The sequence below is a fragment of the Lampris incognitus genome, chromosome 1 (genome assembly GCF_029633865.1).
Source record: "Lampris incognitus isolate fLamInc1 chromosome 1, fLamInc1.hap2, whole genome shotgun sequence".
In the NCBI taxonomy this organism is placed as follows: Eukaryota; Metazoa; Chordata; class Actinopteri; order Lampriformes; family Lampridae; genus Lampris; species Lampris incognitus.
Window position 1 is genome coordinate 6615503 of NC_079211.1, and position 20442 is coordinate 6635944.

At 44.1% G+C, this 20442-nt stretch overlaps 1 protein-coding gene across 1 annotated transcript; it reads right to left on the bottom strand.

The window, feature by feature from the left end:
* Window positions 1-123: 123 nt before the first annotated feature.
* On the bottom strand, window positions 124-15205 carry tmem33 (transmembrane protein 33). Its single transcript, XM_056287067.1, has 8 exons — window positions 15148-15205; window positions 12205-12266; window positions 11924-12018; window positions 10119-10306; window positions 9774-9841; window positions 6272-6405; window positions 6069-6152; window positions 124-2172 (listed from the first exon to the last, which is right to left on the bottom strand). The coding sequence occupies exons 2-8, from the start codon at window positions 12244-12246 to the stop codon at window positions 2043-2045; spliced, it is 741 nt and encodes a 246-aa protein (XP_056143042.1). The 5' UTR covers window positions 12247-12266; window positions 15148-15205; the 3' UTR covers window positions 124-2042.
* Window positions 15206-20442: the final 5237 nt, after the last annotated feature.

A 20442-nucleotide genomic window follows, 5' to 3' on the forward strand; every position in this document is an offset into this window, starting at 1 on the left:
ACCAGCGTCGTTTGAGAAAGAAAACTAAGGAATCTAGCGATAAGTGAACTAAGCACAGAAAATAGTGAAATCAGTAGGACAAATGGAAGAAAACAGTCTCTGAGAAAAAAAGGTTCACAAAATATAATCTTTACTTTGAATAATCATAAAAAAAGCGTCATAATACCAATGAAAACCCAACATTTTCCTGTAGAAACAAATTTTATTTTGAAGAAGGGTCATTTTTAATTCCGTCATGGACTTTAGTAAGGTTCCTCGCACTGGGACCCGAATATTCTTCTGCTGGAATTTTAGAAGGATACCTGAAGACATGAGTTCAAGATTCACCATAACGTCTTGCTTTGTTTTCCTTTGACCACAGAAGTGAATATTGTTTAATGTGGGGGTCTTTCCCCAGCTGGCTTTCTTTCAAGTAATTTCTCTGGATTTGGTTATTTTGAAGTCGTTTCATCGTCATCATGATTTAGGTTGATTACAACGTAAACTACGTCGCTCTTAGGGGCAAGCGCTGCTTCGTGGTGAAACACTTCAAATGGAACAGTTTTGGCACGCTTTGTTCAAAAGTTACTTGCAGTTATTTAATGCTTTTGCATAGTTAAAACCAGATTAAAAGGGTTAACAGCAAACCCAAGATGGGAAATCTCAAAAATGTCTCAGCATACATGGCCATAAATTGTTTTCTTCAGTATTTTATTGGTTTAATTAAGGGATCATTTCATTTTTGTTCAACAAATGATTTTCTAGGCAAATAATACATTTAACATGGCAGAAATCAAGACATGCAGGAGACTGTAAAACTACCAAGACACAATTTAGCTGAATTGGATGCAAATTAAAGATGTTTTCCAAATATGAAAACGACAAGAACAGGATGCAGCAATGCAATTGAAAGCAGCACCATTTCCTACTTACTGCAATTGCATTACGCAATTCACTTCAACTATAAACCCTACAGTGAAACACCTTGTGCATGAACATCATCTTTAAAATACAGCAGAGAATCTTGTTTCTCAATTCTTCAGCCACTGTGACAAAAACATTAAAAAAAAAAACCTACCAATTTCTGTTTTTTTTAAGAAACGAGTTAATGGCATATAACAGGGGTGGCTAGCCATGTGCCCTGGAGAGCCATGTGTGTGCAGGTTGTCGTTCCCACCTGACTCCACACCAGATCATTTCACCGACACAGCCGTCCTCTTTGGCTGAAGTGTTGCTCATCGGTGAAATCACCTGGTGTGGAGTCCAGCTGGACTGTATCGATATGGTGCTCCGGAGGGGGAGCCCGGGGCCACCAGCAAAAGCGTCGGCTAAATGATTGTAATGTGACGTAATTATTGTAAGTCGCTTTTGGATAAAAGCGTCGGCTAAATGACTGTAGTGAAAGCCTGCACACACACGGCTCTCCACGGCACATGGCTAGCCGCTCCTGACATACAACATGTTTGGATTTAAAAACAAAGGTTAAGACAAATCATAATGTCCAACGCTTCACACATAAAAAAAAGGAATGGGTGTTATGTAGAAACGACACACAAAACCCATCTTCCATCTATGTTGCTTTGAAAAAGCACATATAAAAAAAAGAATATCCGTAACTATGTATAGAACATTTTATTTATATTACTAATCTCAGAAAGTTATTTTTGTGATAAGGTAAGCGATTTTCTTGTCAATGAATAAATAAGGTCACACAAAGAAAAGACCAGACACCATGGTAGCATGGGGTCAATCCTCGCCACCGAGTCCTCCTCTCAATGAACTGAAGAGTGCTTGTGTGTGTGTGTGTGTTGGGTGATGAGGGGGTATGTCTGACTGTTAAAGTAGAACAAAACAGCATCGTAGTAGTCTTAGTGCATCTCAGACTGGTCCTCTACCGTCAAAGAGAAAAGCAGGAGCACAAGCTGTGATTTTCACATTCAAAAAACAGCTCCTCCTGTTGAAGTCCCCCCACCCCTAAAAAAACAAAAACAAAAACCCTCACAGTGAGAAATGCAAAGAGGAGGAAACCAAACCAAATGGGAGTTTTGGGAGGAGGCGTGGAGTCAGACGCCCGTGGGCGCCAGGCGGCTGATGAAGGCGATGCTGCTGAGGCACATCCTCCTGAAGAAGGCGGGGCAGGTGGGCTTCATGATGAAGTGCTCTAAAAGAATCCGCAGCTCTGTGAACAAGGTGCTGGGGTCGGGCAGGGGGCAGGAAAGAAAGGAGGAACGATGGACGTGTAGAGAAAATGGCAGGGTTTACATGTAAAGCTTTTTTTTTTTTTTGTGGTCTTATTTCTGTTTGACACTTACTGTTTTCACCCTGAGGGCAGAGTTTAAAGCCTCCTATAATTTTGATGTGTTAATAATAACTTTATTTATGTAGCACTTTTCTAAAACACATGTTACAAATTTGCAAAGACATAAAATCAGACAAGGCAAAAATAAGAAGACCAAATAAGTAAAAAGCAAAAAATAAAAAGAGTATAAATAAAAACAAATATCAAACATTTGCAAAAGCTTTCAGAAAGACAACAGTTTTAAGATACGCTTTAAAAGAAGCTAGAGACTTGGTTTGTCTTAGTTCAACAGGAAGACAGTTCCATAGTTGTTTCACTGCCCGAAGCTCCGTCATAAATTGAAATTTTTATCTAGTTTTTAGCCGCAATTTTACGCTACTTTTAACAACTTTTAATTGATTTATGGCCTGCTTGTACTATTTTCTGGATTTTATCCGATCATCGACTGTTGCACAGAACTGATCGTACTGGAGTCTCCGTCTCTGTAGTGCTTGCACTGTATATGGTGAGAACTGTATGGACTCAGCACTCTGCCGTGGCCGTAATCAGCGGTTTTATTTATATTTATTTATACTTCCTTGCTGAGCTTTTTTTCTGATTTTTTGGAAATACAGCCGTGTTCCCATGGCTGATCAGACCGGGGTGGGCTGTTGCTTGCGACACACTTTTTACGCCTGTCCAAACTGGGCTGCACCCAGCAACAGCCAACTTAAGAGACATATTTTCTCTCCCTGTAGAATGTGTCGTCCCAGCATAGAAGAGTCTGAGCTGTCCAGTCTGAGATCCGAGCTCCACTCCATTGAGAGCCTTTTGGATGATGTCCTCTCGCGGCAGTCTCTGCTCCTGTCCCAGGTGGATCTGCTGCAGCCGGACGCTCCCCACAGCTCTGACAGCCCAGCAGAAGGCCCCACTTCCGGCCCGTCCACTGATCATCCTCGCTCCTGGGTGTCCGTTGTGAGGAAGGGGAGAAGGATTTCTCTTCCTCTGTTCTCTCCAGATGTGGATAAAGACTCTCTCCTGCTCTCAAACTTCTTATTGCCACTTGAACAGAGCTAACGGCTACTCATACACAGTCTGCTCCGGAGCTACCTGCCCCAGTCCACTCCAAGAGGAGGAAGCGTTGAAACGCCCCAATGACCCTGGCTTCTCATGGGAAACGCCGCAGATGGCTGTCTCAAATTTCGAGTGCCCTCTGGCTGGCCCTCGGCCTCTGACCCACCCACTCAACGGAGCACTGGATGCAGCTGTGGCCAGCGGCGACGTCATCTGCAGCGGCGTCTTGCCAGGTTTCGATTAGTTTTGCTGCTCCTGACGCTGTCCCAACTAATATGGCTGATGACATTCAACTGTCTCTTTCTCCCAGGCTGGTCTTCAATGGGGGTTGTAAGGACAGATTACCTGAAATCTTTATTATTGGTGATTCCATCATAAGATTTGTTTAACTCCTAGGTGCCATCACCTACTGTCTACCTGGTGGCAAAGTTGCAGACATGATTGAACTGTCTCCAGTGCTTACATACCTCCACCCCTCAGTTCACACTCTTAATTATCCATGTAGGCACGAATGACATTATGAATAAACATGAATCAAACTCTGCAAACTATAAGAGGTTCTTGCAACCACAATCCACAGCCTGGGCAAAACCTGCATTTCTTCTGGTCCCATTCCCTCTCGTTCAAAAAGCCTGAGCATTTCAGCCGTCTCTACAGTCTGCATGAATGGCTGAAAACCTTCTGCATTGCAACTGGGCATGGTTTTATTGGCAACTTTTGACTGTTTCTAGACCAGCATGACCTCTACAAATCTGATAGCCTGCACCCAAACAAGGGCATTAAACAACTTGCTCAAAACCTCTTTCAGCATATTGCTTTTAATTCCAATTGACATCTACCCCAGCACGACCCTGTACCAGTGGCCTCAGCCACCTATTCTGATGAGCATCTCTCCTTGGGTCCTGCTCAGCACTCCTCCATCAAAAATATTCATTAGGATTAACTTGGACCATACCACCTACAGACCCAGAGGTACTACTAAGTCTACATTAAGAGCAAATTTGGTTTCCATTCCATCCACTCCAACAACAAAATCAGGTATATCTTCTACTCAACAGCAGTTACACCCTTTGACTACATCTACTGTTGAAACTATTGCTGCTGTTTTGTTTGCTTGAACGTGAGGTCCCTTGCTAACAAGTCCTTTTTATGCTACGATTTTATCACAACCAATAACACTGATTTTTTTAATTCATTACTGAGTCCTGATTAAGCCCTGGATATTCTATCCCGCTAACTGAGGCATGCCCCCCCTCCAATTACTCCTGTTTTATCAACCAAGGCTGTCTGGCCGTGGAGGTGAGGTAGCTGTCATTTTTAATAATAATTACAAATGCTCCTGTCTCGCTTAATACTTTTTCTTCTTTCGAATCTCTGGGTTTTCTTTTAAATGGCCACCATCCGATACTCTGTGTTTTAGTCTATAGACCACCTAAGACTAAAACTAGTTTTATTCAATAATTTTCTGAACTTTTTTTCCTTTATCGTGGGCAAATACAAGAGTTATCCTTGGTGATTTTAATATACTTGTTTGCCGCCTTTCCACGTCTTGTTTTATCACTGATTTTATTAACTCTTTTGAGTTTTTTAATCTTGAAAATTCTGGTAAGGGGCCAACTCATAATAAGGGGCATGCTCTTGATCTGATGTTGTCTTATAATGTTTGTCTTAATAATATTGAACGACTACTACTACTACTACTTTCGGCTGCTCCTGTTAGGGGTCGCCACAGCGGATCATCCGTTTCCATCTCTTCCTGTCCTCTGCGTCTTCCTCTGTCACACCAGCCAACTGCATGTCCTCCCTCACCACATCCATAAACCTCCTCTTTGGCCTTCTTCTTTTCCTCTTCCCTGGCAGCTCCATATTCAGCATCCTTCTCCCAATATACCCAGCGTCTCTCCTCCACACATGTCCAAATCATCTCAATCTTGCCTCTCTTGCTTTGTCTCCAAGCCGTCCAACTTGAGCGGTCCCTCTAATATAATCATTCCTAATCCTGTCCTTCTTCGTCACTCCCAGGGAAAATCTTAGCATCTTCAACTCTGCCACCTCCAGCTCCACCTACTGTCTTTTCGTCAGTGCCACTGTCTCCAAACCATACAACACAGCTGGTCTCACAACCATCCTGTAAACCTTCCCTTTAACTCTTGCTGATACCCTTCTGTCAAAAATCACTCCTGACACTCTTCTCCACCCACTCCACCCTGCCTGCACTCTCTTCTTCACCTCTCTACTGCACTCCCCGTTACTTTGGACAGTTGACCCCAAGTATTTAAACTCATATGCCTTCATCGCCTCCACTCCTTGCATCCTCACCATTCCACTGTCCTCCCTCTCATTCATACATAGGTATTCCGTCTTGCTCCTACTGACTTTCATTCCTCTTCTCTCCAGTGCATACCTCCACCTCTCCAGGCTCTCGTCAACCTGCACCCTACTCTCGCTACAGATCACAATGTCGTCTTAATAATATTGAACTGCTAGATTTTAATGTCTCTGATCACAAAGCTGTGATTTTTCACACCCTGCTTCTGCTCCCTGCTCACAAGCCATCTACCTGTATCCACTCTCACTCTTTTAATTCCAAGTCAGCTAGTAGTTTTAGAAAAAAGTTTTTATTGACTCCAGCTAGTAACACCCTTAACCAGAAGGGTATTAGTAAATTAGTAAATGATTTACTGGATCATTTTAATAATACCTGTCGGATAATAATAATCCCTGCGTAATGTCTTACCGGCAATATGGGTTTCTTCTAGAAGCATAGCGGAGAGTGAGGAATCGATAGTAAATAAATGGCTGAAGAAGACTTCCCTGGCCACTGTAAACAAAATAAAACATGAAGAAGTGATTACTGTCTCAATACACAAAACCTCGATGACTTGGCTCATTAGAGGCACATTTGAGTTCAGCTCATATTAATCTGTAATTTAAGCCTACCTGAACAGCATGAAAAGGGTGGCTGGCATCAGGAAGATCTCATTACAAGCAATGAACTTCAGGATGTTCTGCTGATTGGACGTGAGTTTTTCCAGGAAGTTTCTGATGAAAGGCAGGCTGTTGGGACCCACAGACTGCAAGGGGAAATTAAAACAACTCAGGATCTGACACTGAAGCAGCAACACAGCAAGTATAGAGTGATTAAAAACAGCACCCCTTGATCAACCGGGGCATGAAATGCTCAGGCTATATATCTAAGAAATTCATTTATTCATTTATTTCAAATACTTGTTTAATTCAATTCAGGCTGCAGGGGAATGAAGCCTACATGCACTGGGCGGAAGGCATGGAAACACTGAACAGGTCACCCATCCATCGCAGGACACAAACACATGCACACACCCACTCCATCAATACCTATAGGAAGTTTAGAGTCTCCAATTCACCTAACAGTTTAAATATGTATATGATCTGTTAGAGGAAACTCATACAAACACGGGGAGAACATGCAAACTACACACAGAAGGACCGGGTTTGAACCGGGTTTGGGGTGGAATTGGCCGATATCCGTGGGATTTCCTCTCTTTCGGAATAAGGACTCCTCCTGATCTGCACCATGCTTTGGATATGATTCCCTTCCCACAAGCCACTCTCATTTGCCTCCACAGGAAGCGAAGAACATCAGGAGCACACTTGTAAAGTTGATAAGGAACTCCATTTGGCCCTGGGGCTGATGATGCTCTTGCCCACTTTACTGCCTGCTCCACCTCACTCCACTTTGGAGGATTAATTTCTATCTGGTGCTCTGATTGTTTGATTGGTGGGATGTCTGATAGAATAGCTGTCTGCACATTCCTCTGCTCATCTGCATACATTCTTTCCAGATGCTTGTCCAGCTCCTGCCTTGATGTTTTCAGGTTATCTGCATTTTCTTTGGTGAAAAGTGACTTCACGAACTTGAAGGGGTCCTTGAAGAAAAGTGATCTTGCTCATTCTTTTTCTGTGATTTCCACTGCTTCTCTGCTCATCTGAGTGTTGTTAAACGGCTTTTGATGTTTCCCTGGAGAATGCCGATGCCCTCTTTCTCACTATGAGAAACCTTCCTCCACTGCTTCTTGAGCTGCTTTCTCTCCCGGATCAAGCGTTCCATCTCTTGTTGTCATTTGGACTTGCTTTCCAACGCCGGTGCCTTTTCCTTTTTGTTCCTTATTCCATACCGTTCTGCTACATAGCCATAGATGATGCCCCCCATCTTGTCAAGCTTACTTTCGACTGTACCCCTCAAAAGGACACTGGTCAGGTTTGCGTTTATGGTCTCCCATTCTTTCTTCGCCAAGGCTCCAGGGCATTTCACCAAGGGGTTTTCTTTTCCTGATCTTCTCCATTCCCCATTTTCTTGGCTGGATGGGCTCTCTACATTCCTCTGCCTCTGTGCTTGAGTTTCCCCACTCAGGAGGACTGGTGTCCTGCGAACTTTGAGACTCCAGTCGCTGGACTTTATTTGACTGATTTGATTGACTTCTCAGGGAGTATTAATTAATGTGAAGTCCCTGTTTTCCCTCCCTTGAGCACCTTTTCTTTCCTTGATGTGTTTTCAGGCTGTTTGAAGATGTTAGTTTCCCCCAGCCAGAGAAACAGACCTGAAGCCTTTTCTCAGATGCTGATGATGTGCATGGTTCTTGTTGAGTGCTTGTCTTTCTCATGGTCATATCCGTTCCTGGGTCGACAGCCATATTATCCATCCATGAGTCTTCTTTCACCCCCACTCTTGCAGATTCTGAGGGTATCCTTTTTTTTAGTTCTATTTGTAGCCATTAGTGGGCGTCTCCAAAATACTGAGTAGAATTGGATCCTAGTGACATGGAAAGCTAGCCCATGTCTGCCCCAGTTAGGGTCTATTTCCTCCTGTCAGCTGTCTTTCCAGCAGTCAAATTGCCTTTCCCTTGTTGTCAGCCATTCTATTTACAGCAGTCACTGGATGATTCCAAGATGAATGTTTTTGAATACACAGGCCCTGATGTTAAAGTCCCAAGTGCCACCTCTTAAACTCCCGTATTCCTGGTACCGATGGAAGACTTTGGCACTCACCTACGCTACTCCGATGATGAGAAGAGCTGGGCATGCACATCGTTGGGGTTGTCTAGTGGGCTCCTACTTTCATCAACGTTTCACTGACTGGACCCATGATGTCTCCAGTAGGTTCAGCAGTGCGTTCTGACATGTCAGAATCACCCCCCTCTGCATCTGCCTAGTCGGTATTTCCTCTTCAGCCAGAGCAACTGGCTACTCCACTCTGCCACCTCTGATGTTTCCTTGATTGCCTGGCCTAGGGCTTGTCCACTGATCCCCAGGTCCCTCATCAGCCTCACAGTTAATGTTGCCATGAAGCCTCCACATCCAACTTGTACAGGGTAGATCTTTGCTCTCCAGCCCTGCTGTTCTGCCTCCGCTACAAGCTCTGTATATTGCAGTTTCTTTCTTTCGAAAGCTTCCTGCACAGCAGTTTCCCAAGGGCGTGTGAGCTCCACAAAATACACCATGAGCTGAGAGTTGGACCACAGGACCAGATCAGGCCTCAAGCTGGTGATGGCTATCTCTGATGGAACCGTAAGCTGTTGGCCCACGTCCATCAGCATCTGCCAATCCTGGGCTGGCTCCAGGTGTCTAAACCTGGCCCTTGGTGGAATCTTCGTTTGTCTTTGTTTCCCCCCCTGAACAAAGGCAATTGGCATAACCGGGCTGGTTGTTCTGGGCGGCAAGACATTGTTGGGTCTCCTGCTTTCCAGAGTTGCTGCCAGGCACTTGATTGTATCTCCAGGTTTATCACCCTTGGCAGAGGCTCACTTTACACCCTGTGAGAATGTGTCTAAGTGTAGCTGGTGTTGAACACAGGGGGCATGATGGATTTTCACCCAGCCATTGATTGAGATTTTTAGGGGTAGGAAGGACATTGTAGGTTGCTCGAATGAGGAAACTTATCCTGCCTGACTCCATCTCCCACATGTCCTTCCAGCTGATATATTTTTCCACACTCTTCCATCTCATCGACTGGCCCTGTTTAGCTTGCGACCACAGCCTTGACACACCTACTCGACTCGATGCAAGTAGGAGCCCACTTTACAACCCCAATGACACGTATGCCCAGCCTTTCTCAACATCAGAGTAGCGTAGGTCTTCCATAGCTTAAGTAGCTTAAGTCTTTCATTGGCACAGAGAGCACGGGAGTTTAAAAGGTGGCACTCTGGATTTCAATATCAGGTCCTGTGTATTCAAAAATAGGGTCCTGCTTACTTTTACTATTCTACCAGCCAACCATATTCTACAATACAAAATAACCTCGGTGTAATGACTGGCTGAGTGAAGAAACTGACAGGCATAGCTAAAAATCACCACCTTTAGTTAGCTGGTAATATATTAGTGTGTTGTCATCCAGCTTTTGGCAAAATATGTGTAATAATTACCACTAGGGATTTCAAAAGCTGACTGCCGCTGAGATACTTACATCAAGGACCTTCTTTGTGTAGGTGGTTGCATGAAGCAAAGAGAAGAGGAAGACAGGAAAGATGCTCACTAGAGACAATGGTTAAGGTTCAAAAGAGAAAGTAACCATGACATAACGGACACTGGATAAACAACATAAAAACTACAGCAACCCATGTCCATCAGTTACACCCAAGCAAGGCTGTGCAGAGGATTTGTTTCATATACAACCTTATAGGCAGACTCCATATATTAATATGGAGCACCGCTTGAGATGCCTGTGAGCGGCTTGACAACTGAATCCAGACATACAAAGGGAGAAACAAATACTCCTGTTTTTCATCTCTCTTTTTGAAGATGAGGATACTTGTGATGGGGTAGGAGTTGACCAGGATGAGGGAATAAAGCAGATAATGACAGCTGTCCTCCTGCAGAGCCTGGGTTAGGAAAGCTCTACTCAGCTGGAAGTGGGGAAGCCTCTGGTGCAGCCGTAGGGCACTAGTGAGAGCATTGGCCAACAGGGCGCGCTGGTAAAAGTTGGCTGCTGCGTGGGGTCTGAAACACACAAGCAGCAATGATGTAATACACATTTCTGTAACGTCTCAGCTTATTGGGAACGACAATGTTCTGGGATAAGACCACAGTTCTCCCGTCTAGGCAGGTTTACACATAGTGAGTCTTTCCAGGAATGACAAACATTTCTTATAAGGGTCAATGTGATGTCCATTTTGACTGTTGACAGGGAGAAAGGTAGCCTCACAAGCTAAACTGATCACAAACATTAAGCAGTCGGTTCTGTTAAGAACGATATAATTTAGAATGAAAAACAATGCACACAAAGTGAACAATATGATGACTTTGCATTATTTGCAATTCTAGTGCATCAACTACTAAGTCTTTTGGACCAGTCTCCAAAGCTGCCCAGTTTTAAACAAACCCGCCTTTTTGAAATCATTTTCAACAAGCATGTTTACATCCAGACCAGTAACCCAATCCTAAATAAATAAAGACATTACTCCAAAACACTGATCTAAATGACAATCCGATTATCATGTTGGAGTGACGTGAAAACCAGGGTAAGCATAACCCAATAACTCCACCTAGATTTAGCGCAATTAACACAGATAAACTGGTGAGTTGGCTTTTTGAAACTGCCAATGTGGAAGGTCACAACAGGCAGTGACCAAATTTTGGTTAGACAAAACAAATGCTGTGTTTTAGGAGGACTTGAAATACCAAACAGCTATTAACCAGTTGGGTCTGAGTACCATCGCAAATTTAACGCACAGCATCGTAAATCAACTACATTTACCGCAATAGTGCCAGCGAGCTGAACAGTACACAAGAGAATAACTTAAACTTTCACCACAAGACATGACAGGAAAGAGGAGGGCTTCCCTAAACCATTCTAATACAGGGGTGGCTAACCACATGCCACGGAGAGCCATGTGTATGCAGGTTTTCATTCCAGCCGGACTTCACCCCGGGTGATTTCACTGATTAGCAACCCTTCAGCTAAAGAGGAAGAATGTGTCAGTGAAATCCCCTGGTGTGGAGTCGGGTCGGAATGAAAACCTGCATACACATGGCTCCCCCACGGCACACGGTTAGCCACCCCCGTTCTAATAGTATTCATGATAGGATCACAAGTCATGAGTTTGAAAAAATGTTTTAAGAAAAGTTGGTGAAATTCCCCATTAACCTGACATGATATAAAAAATAAAAATCTCTTCTATCACAACGCCTTCTTAAAACATTTGCCTCTTAACAGGCCTTTTTCCGTTTGCACCATTTCTATTCTTGATCCATTCCCGTCCATCCATTATCCAAACCACTTACCCTGTTCTCAGGGTCGCGGGGATGCTATGTGCTCCCCAGATCCACCCGCAGTTGTACAGACGCTCCCCCACTTGCAGGAGTCTCTGACTGCGATTGCAGGCTATATTACCCCTACCAGCTTCCAACCCACACACAACGTTAGTGATGTTCCCTGTGCCGCGCTGCCGAGCCAGAGGTCAAACTGTGAAACTCAGTGTTGGGACTCTGGCAGATTAGTCCACTGTGCCACCCGAGCACCCTATCACCAGTAGTTTTCTCACTCATCCACCAAAAAACATGTAACAAATAAAGAGTGAGGCTGTTGTGTAACACAGAGCCTTTGAATGCACTTACCCCAAGAACGGTAGGATGAACATGACGGAGCAATAGACTGTGACGAGTCGCGACAGCCACATTGCAGTCTCAAGCTTGTTACTCAACAAAAATTGCTGTGGAAGACACAAAAAAATAAGATAAAAATTAGATATTTTCCAACGAATATTTTAGATGTGCCCAGGTTAAAAGCCCCATCAGTCAATGGATCTAAGATGAATTAATAAATTGACACAGAGGCAGAGATGAACTATTTGAGTGTAGCTGTCAGTTTTCCTTTAGACAATATATAACTAACTCACCACAGGCCCCGAGCGGGGAGGGGGGGTTCCAGCGTCAGACATCTTTGGGAGAAGAGCTCACCCTACAAAATAAAACAGTCACATTGTAATTCCTTTCATACCGACCACCTGATCCATCCATCATCTAAACCACTTATACTACTCAGGTGTCGCAGGGATGCTGGAGCCTTTCCCAGCAGTCATTGGGCAGCAGGCGGAGAGACACCCTGGACAGGCCGCCAGGCCATCACAGGGCCCACACGCACACACACACACACATGCACACATACACACCTATGGACAATTTTAGTATGGCTGATCCACCTGACCTACATGTCTCTGGACTGTGGGAGGAAACTAGAGCACCTGGAGGAAACCCACACAGACACAGGGAGAACATGCAAACTCCACACAGAGGACGACCCCCAAGGTTGGGACTACCCCGGGGCTCGACCCCAGGACCTTCTTGCTGTGAGGCGACCACGCTAATCACTGTGCCAACCACTGTGCCGCCAACTCCGAGCAAGGATACTGACTGTTAATTCCCTTTTCTACTATTTTCTTTTGTTGCCTGCCATATGCTACAAAGACGTCCCTGTCATTCACCATTAGCGAAACCCTGAGAACCTCCATTCACTCAGGAAAGCCTTCTCTACTCACTCCTCCTTTACTTTTGGTTTAGGGAATTGCCAATCGGCTGGAAATAAAACAGAATTTATCGAGGCACTGGCTTATCTGTCAGACATTCAGGTACTAGCCCTAATCTACACATAAAGTGGCCTGACAGTCATAATCTGACCAGTTAAAATATTTATTCAATTTACTTTCACGGGGAGATTGTGGACTTTATGAGCCATTGCAGTAGCACAACCAATTCATAATTTTCCATTAATGAATCTTTTGTTTAGATTCAGGGCTTTCACTAAATTTTCACCGCATAACTTTTCTGATGACTCCTCCCTCACAAATACACCATGCGTGGTGGTCATTCCAAAGGCCAAAACAAGACTACATAAATTCCCAACCTCAAGCAAATATCAGGAAATATTCAAAATTAGTTTTGCATGCCACTTACACAGGAATAAAAATGAATATTAGTTGGGGAAAAAAAACATTCAATATTTTTTTGGAACAACTTCAAATGAAATTCATATTTCTAAAAACATTGCAACTTCAAATTTGCAAAGATAAAATAAAAATAACTGCCAGTAAACAGCTGACTGTTAGTAGTCATCAGGGGAAATCACCAAAAACAGAACTGCTTAAATCCATCCATCCATCCATCCATCCATGATCCAAACCGCTTCTCCTGCTCTCAGGGTGGCGGGGATGCTGCAGCCTATCCCAGCAGTCACTGGGCGGCAGGCGGGGAGACACCCTGGACAGATCACCAGACCATCACAGGGCCCGGGGGAAAACCAACTGGAGTCCAATTGGATTTCTATCCAGACACCAGGACATGTTTTTTTTTTTTTTTTTTTTGCTTAAATCTTAAAATTGTATATTTTTCACATCTAAATGTTGCTCATTGACAACAGCCAAATGGATCAACCAAGACTTGTTATCGGTCACTTGGGGAAAAGCTCGACATGAATGGAAAGAAAAACGCAGGCCAGGGTGACTGATTAGCTTTGTAACATCTCACCCAAATGTCTCCCAGAGGTTGTCACGTCTTGCAAGACGACTGGACAATTTGGAAAACACTGGGAACCTCCAAAATCTCCTAAAACAGTGGTTCTCAACCTTTTTGGGGTCCTGGACCCCCTGCGTATTTTTGATCTACCCTGAGGACCCCTCCACCTGATCTTGGGGGAGGGGGGTTGCAATTTGATAGAAACAGTAGAAACTGCATTTTAAATTGCATTATAGCATTTATTCACTCTTTGGGGCAAAAATAAGAGCTTTCAGTTGTAACTTAGATATAGTTAACAAAACAGAATTCTTATGCAGTAACTTTCAGATATATGTAACAAAACAGAATATGTATTCAGTAACTTTCAGATATATGTAACAAAACAGAATATGTATTCAGTAACTTTCAGATAGATGTAACAACAGAATTCTTATGCAGTAACTTTTAACAATGCAAACGGGAGCGAGATCTCTTATTAAAATACAATAAATGACACTTGTGAAACAGATGTAATTAGAGAAAAAGTCCTGTTACCCTTTATAGCTTAGGTAGATAAAGGTCTCAGTCACATCTGAGTAAAATAATCCTATTTCTATAAATGTCATAGGATCTTTTTATTTTTAAAGGTATTTTATTTTCACGGACCCCTTGCAATTACACCACGGACCACTAGGGGTCCGCGGACCCCCGGTTGAGAAACACTGTATCTAGGGGAGAACACCTAGCCTGATGTTGTGGCGACATGTTAACGACAGAGTAAAAACCGGGTGAGAGGGGTAACGGAAGACGAGGTTCCAGCGGTGTGGAAACCTGGTCTGGGGGTGGTGGTGTGGCGAACCGGCTCCGGATCAGGGCCGGTGCTCTGGACCATTCATGCCGCCTGGGCGAAGCGCTCTACCGTAGCGAGGAGGGCTAGCGGAGGTTGAGGTTGCTAACCTGGCGCAGCACATCTGGATAGATAGCACACACACACACGCACACACACGCGCGCGCGCGCGCGCGCACACACACACACACACACACACACACACACACACACACACACACACACACACACACACCACCCGGCCTGCTCTAATGCTAACGCGATGCTAAGCCGGTGAGCAGCAGCAGCAGCGACCCGGCTCTAGAACGTTCTCACGCAGGCTAACGCTACTAGCCGCTAACGCTAGCTCACGCGGAGAGCGTGTGTTCCAAGGGGGAGCGACTGTAACCGGCTCGAAATAAGAAAGCTGCCCTCGCTGGGACGCGGGGGACGAAGACCGACCACAGACATGAAATGGACGAGTATTTATAGACACGCAGAGAAGGAACAGAAACGGAGGTCTTGCCTGAATGTCACCGACGATACCGCGAGGCGAACACACACACAAATCACACACACACACACACACCAGCGGTTGACGAGCGGAAGTGATCACGTGACCTCAACTCACTAGGGAACGTGTTATCGCGATATTACGTCTCCCTCGTGGTGGTGAGACCGGCTTCTTTTTTTTTTTATCTATATTTTTATTGAACATTGTTCATATTCGTGTACATAATCTTGAAGAAAGTTCATTATAAAACAAATATGGCAAATATACATTCCATCCAACAATACATAGGCGTATCCAGCGCGCCAAAGGGAACAGGATGTAAACATTTCTGTACAGTATATCAGGAAGTACATAGAGGTTGAATGTCACATGACAAATATAGGGTAAGGTGTTATGAAAATAAGGGTACAAACAATAATTGACACTAATTGAAAATAATAACACATAGTCCATCATGCAAGGGGGCATTAATAAGGATGTCAGTCTTCTGATTCAGTGGGGAAATGTCTTAACACCTCATAAACCTTTAGTGCTTTTGTATCGGTCATTAGTTGTAAAGATTTCAAGTATAATCTAAATTCATTTAAAAAAAAACAACAACAAATTTGGGGGACGACTTAAAGTATCTATTTTTATGAATAAAGAATGTGGCTAAGCAGAGGATTACATTACAGCAGAGTTCATCGTTTTTGTTTTCGGTGGTGAGACCGGCTGTTCCCTCTTCATATAGATGGCCTCTGACTCCCCATTCAAACCATCCTCTTGTCAAAGGCAGGAAGATGCCCAAACAGGGCACCTGCCAGTCGAAGACAGGAGAAGGACAACAGCTGCCCAAGCGTAAACCAGTGGTGATTCTGTATGTGGGGAGTGTCAGAACAGATTTTCCAAAGGCCGCGTCTCAGTTGCTTTCAAACCCCCAAAACACACTGTACCAGAAATTGGTCCACCCCAAAGATCGGGTCCCCCGGCACAAACAGAGCAATACAGAGTACACGGTTAAGTGCCGGGAGGATCGCAGTGACTTGTACAACACAGAAGAGCTAACATGTCAGACCAGGACTCCACAGTCTACACCATCTACAGCCCAGTGGCCACTCTTTCAAGGATGAGGATGTGCACATCCTTGATAGGGAGGAACGCTGGTTTGAACGGGGAGTCAAGAGGCCATCTATGTGAAGAGGGAACGACCATCCCTGAACTGGGGGGGGGTGTGATTGCAACTATTCCCCAATCCCCTGAATCCCCTGTGAATAGTACACATGGCCATTTAACTCTAGTTAGTATTGATGGCAATTTGCATATGAAACCAATCGTTGGTTTCGGTCGTTATGCCATTGTATAGTTTATAAGGGTGGGGTACCTGCAGTCAGTCGAGACTGAAGAGGTCGCTTAGATGATGATGAAACATTTCTCTCTCAATAAAGGCGGTGTCCAGATGAACTGATTCAACTTTCTGTCAAGACTGAGATGGTTTGGACATGTGTGGAGGAGAGATGCTGGGTATACTGGGAGAAGGATGCTGAATATGGAGCTGCCAGGGAAGAGGAGAAGAGGAAGGCCAAAGAGGAGGTTTATGGATGTGGTGAGGGAGGACATGCAGGTGGTTGGCGTGACAGAGGAAGATGCAGAGGACAGGAAGAGATGGAAACGGATAACGACCCCTAACGGCAGCAGCCGAAAGTAGTGGTGGTAGTAGTAGTTTTTTTTTTTAATGGTGGGTGGCAACTAGCGTTTAAGTGCTTTACCACTATCTACTATGCTGGAGTGTGGGCCAGAGTTCCCTGTTTCCATTAGGACTGGAAAAAAAAAACCTAAATTCTCTTCAGTAACCCCTTTTCTTTTAAAAACTAAAACAAGACTTTATATTTTCCTTCCTCAATGCTAAACACATCATTTATTTATTGTTTATTTATTTAATAGAGTCTCTGCATTAGCCATAGACAAGAAAGACCAAATTTTAGCTATGTTATGTAAGTGACAGAAGGGCAGTCTTGGTGATTTCTTTAATGTGCTTATCAAAGGAAAGGCTGGGATCAAATGTAACACCAAGACTTTTGGCTGCCACACTTTGTGAAATCAGAGTTGTCGATTGTTGTTGTTACTTGATCAAATTGGTGTCTGTGTCTCGCAGGGCCAATTACCAGCATCTCAATTTTATCTGAATTTAAAAGCAGGAAATTTAGCGACATCCAATTTTTCACAGCAGCCAAGCAGGCCTCTAAATTAATAATTTGAGTATCATCACCCTTACAGGCACATACAGCCAAGCATCATCAGCATAACAATGGAAATTTATTCCATGGCTGCGTATAATTTGGCCAAGAGGTGAAATATAAAGAGAGAAAATTAGATGGCCAAGAAGTGAGCCCTGCGGTATGCCATATAAAATGTCATAGAATTTTGATGTAATATTATTATAGCAGGCACAATGTGTTCTTCAAGATAAATAGGACTTAAGCCAAGAGAGAGCTAAGCCAGTGACACCAAACTTACCATTTATTCTGTCTAATACTATACAGTGATCAATGGTGTCAAAGGCTGCACTGAGGTCCAGTAGTAGAAGCACAGAGGTGGAATCAGAGTCCATAGCTAGTAGAAGATCGTTCACTACCCTGGTGAACTATCAGGTCAGATCAGTTTCAGTGCCCTGAAAGCCAACTGAAAAGATTCATATAGATAGTTTTCTTCTATATGGGTCGGAAGTTGTTTATACAAACTCTCTCTAGTATTTCTAGAAAAGAATGGAAGACTAGAGATTGAGGTGCAGTTCTTTAAGTAGAAGTTTAACCACAGCTGTCTTAAAACTGCTGGGAACAGTGCCAGTAGTAAGTAATAAATTAACAATGTCTAGCATTGTAGGTCCCAAGAAAGGCCAGAGGTCTTTAAAAAGTTTTGCTGGTAAAGGGTCAAGTAGGCATGTAGTTAATTTAGAAGCTGACAAGAGCTTAGTCAAAGTGTCAAGAGAGATAGTCTCAAAAGCTGTAATAACAGTGTCTATCAGTGACTCATTGTATAGATATGAATTTGGTAAGACAGGATCTGCAGGAGTAGCTGGAGTTGAAGAATTGGGTTTATGATCTCATCAACCTTAGTGCAGAAAAAGTCTAGAAATTCGGGGGCGCCGTGAATGGTGAGCATCTAATAGACGGTTGCTTTTTAGTAAATTTAGATACAGTGTCAAAGAGAAATCTGGGGTTATGTTTATTAATATTGATTAAGCGAGAGAGATATGCTGCTTTTGCAGCATATAAAGCACACTTGTGTTTCAATGAACACTCATGCCAAGATAGGAAAAAAATTTCAAATTTTGATTTTTCGCTATATATGTTCCAGTCTCCTGTAGGCCCACATAAAAGTACGTGTCTCGTCATTAAACCGGGGTGTGTGTAGGCCTCTTTAGTTGCCTAGCTCTGGTAGTGAGAGGTGCAACTGAATCGAGGAGACTAGAGAGGGCCACATTTAAGTCACTAGTGAAATTTTCGACAGAGTATTTCTCTACAGTGAAAGGAGACAAAACTTCAGGCAGCTCTCAGCTGAATGCTGCTACAGTGGATGGACCAATGTGGTGAGTGGCAATTACATCTGTGCCGACATTAACAGAACAGACCAATAATGCTTCAAGTTCGACGAGAAAATGGTCTGACACAGCAGATGTGGTTCGCAATACATTCAAAGCCAATTCAAGGGTGTTACCACTGCACCGAGTCGACTCTTGAACAAACTGAGCGAATCCAAAAGTATCAACAAGTGCCAGAAAAGCTTTACTTAGAGGATCTGCAGCCTTATTCAGATTAACATTGAAATCACCAAGAATTAGAATCTCATCAGAATGAGTAACAAGACCTGAGACAAAGTCTTCAAGAAATAGTGAGTAAGAGCCAGGAGGCCGATAGTGTATCTGAGCAGAGTCTATTCGTGGCTGAGGAGGATGGACCCAGAACAAGAGCCTCAAAAGATTGGAATATAGATTCAAGGCTAGAAGCCAAACTGAATGTAGACTTGTATATTAAGGCAACACCCCCGCCTCGTTTACCTGCCCAAGCTACATGGGCGTAAGTATAGTCCGGTGGGGAAGCTTCATTTAAGGGGAGGAAAACGTTTGGTTTCAGCGATGTTTCACATAACCCAATCATATCGAAAGTATGTTCAAGATTCAGACCATTTATTAGTAAGGCTTTGGTAGACAGTGATCTGATATTTATGAAACTAAATTTAAGCATCTTGTTGAAGTGATTAGTAGTAGGCAGAACTTTAGAGCCACCAATAGATGAAATATTAATTGGAATTAGGCACTTTGTATTATTAGTTGACAATTTTGACGACATACGCTTTAGACAATATGTGGTCAAACTTAGATGTTTGATTCTGTAGACATTAGGTACTCATCTCATCTCATCTCATCTCATCATCAGCTGCTTCTCCGGGCTATTTAGGGCACTCCAGACGTCCCTCTCTCCAGCAACGTCCTCCAGCTCCTCCTGGGGATCCCAAGACGTTCCCAGGCCAGATTGGACATGTAGTCCCTCCAGCGAGTTCTGAGTCAACCTCGGGATCTCCCCCCAGTTGGATGTACCCGGAAAACCTCCAAAGGAAGGCGCCCAGGAGGCATTCTAATCAGATGCCTGAACCACCTCAACTGGCTCCTTTCGACGTTGGCCCTTGGCTAACGGGTCGGACCTTTTAGTCGAGCGGTTAGCGAGGTACGGGTTCGCGTCCCGGCTGCGGCAGTTCCTGTGGTTGCCCCCTGAATTCGCTACAATAGTTTTGGTCATGTTTATCTCACCAACTTGCTTATTTTTAATATCATAGTCAAATTCACCGGGCTCATCAACACGGCGATCTCGGTGTTACCTCCGGCTTGGTCAGGCGTCCCTACAGACTCAGTTGGCCGTGTCTGCGGGTGGGAAGCCGGATGCGGGTACGTGTCCTGGTCGCTGCACTTATTATGGGAGCATACCTACAAAAAACAAAAACAAAAACAAAAAACTCACTGGACGATCGCCAGGGGGTCGGCCCCCTTTAGTCAAGCGGTTAGCGACGTCGTCCCGTGGCGCAGTACAAGCTGGATCGAATCCCGCAGCGGGCGAAAAAATAAGCTCGGCTACATTGGTGACAGCGGCGGGATCCGGAAGTGTGCAGATCCTCAGACCTCTCTTCGGAGCGCGGGAAGAACAAAACGCGAGGTCGTGCTTCCGGGAGACGGTGACTACTGTAACCTACAGAAGAAGAAAAAAGACTCACTGGCCGATCCTCAGGGGGTCGGCCCCCTTTAGCCGAGCAGTTCGCGATGTCGCCTGGCGGTGTGGT

What these genes read in the sequence shown, in the direction of transcription:
- tmem33 (XM_056287067.1), bottom strand. Translation starts at nt 12,246, where the DNA reads ATGTCTGACGCTGGAACCCCCCCTCCCCGCTCGGGGCCTGTG. An exon ending in CTCCCCGCTCGGGGCCTGTG is followed by an intron (nt 12,019 to 12,204) that starts GTGAGTTAGTTA and finishes TGTCTTCCACAG; the next exon opens with CAATTTTTGTTGAGTAACAA. An exon ending in TTCATCCTACCGTTCTTGGG is followed by an intron (nt 10,307 to 11,923) that starts GTAAGTGCATTC and finishes TGTGTGTTTCAG; the next exon opens with ACCCCACGCAGCAGCCAACT.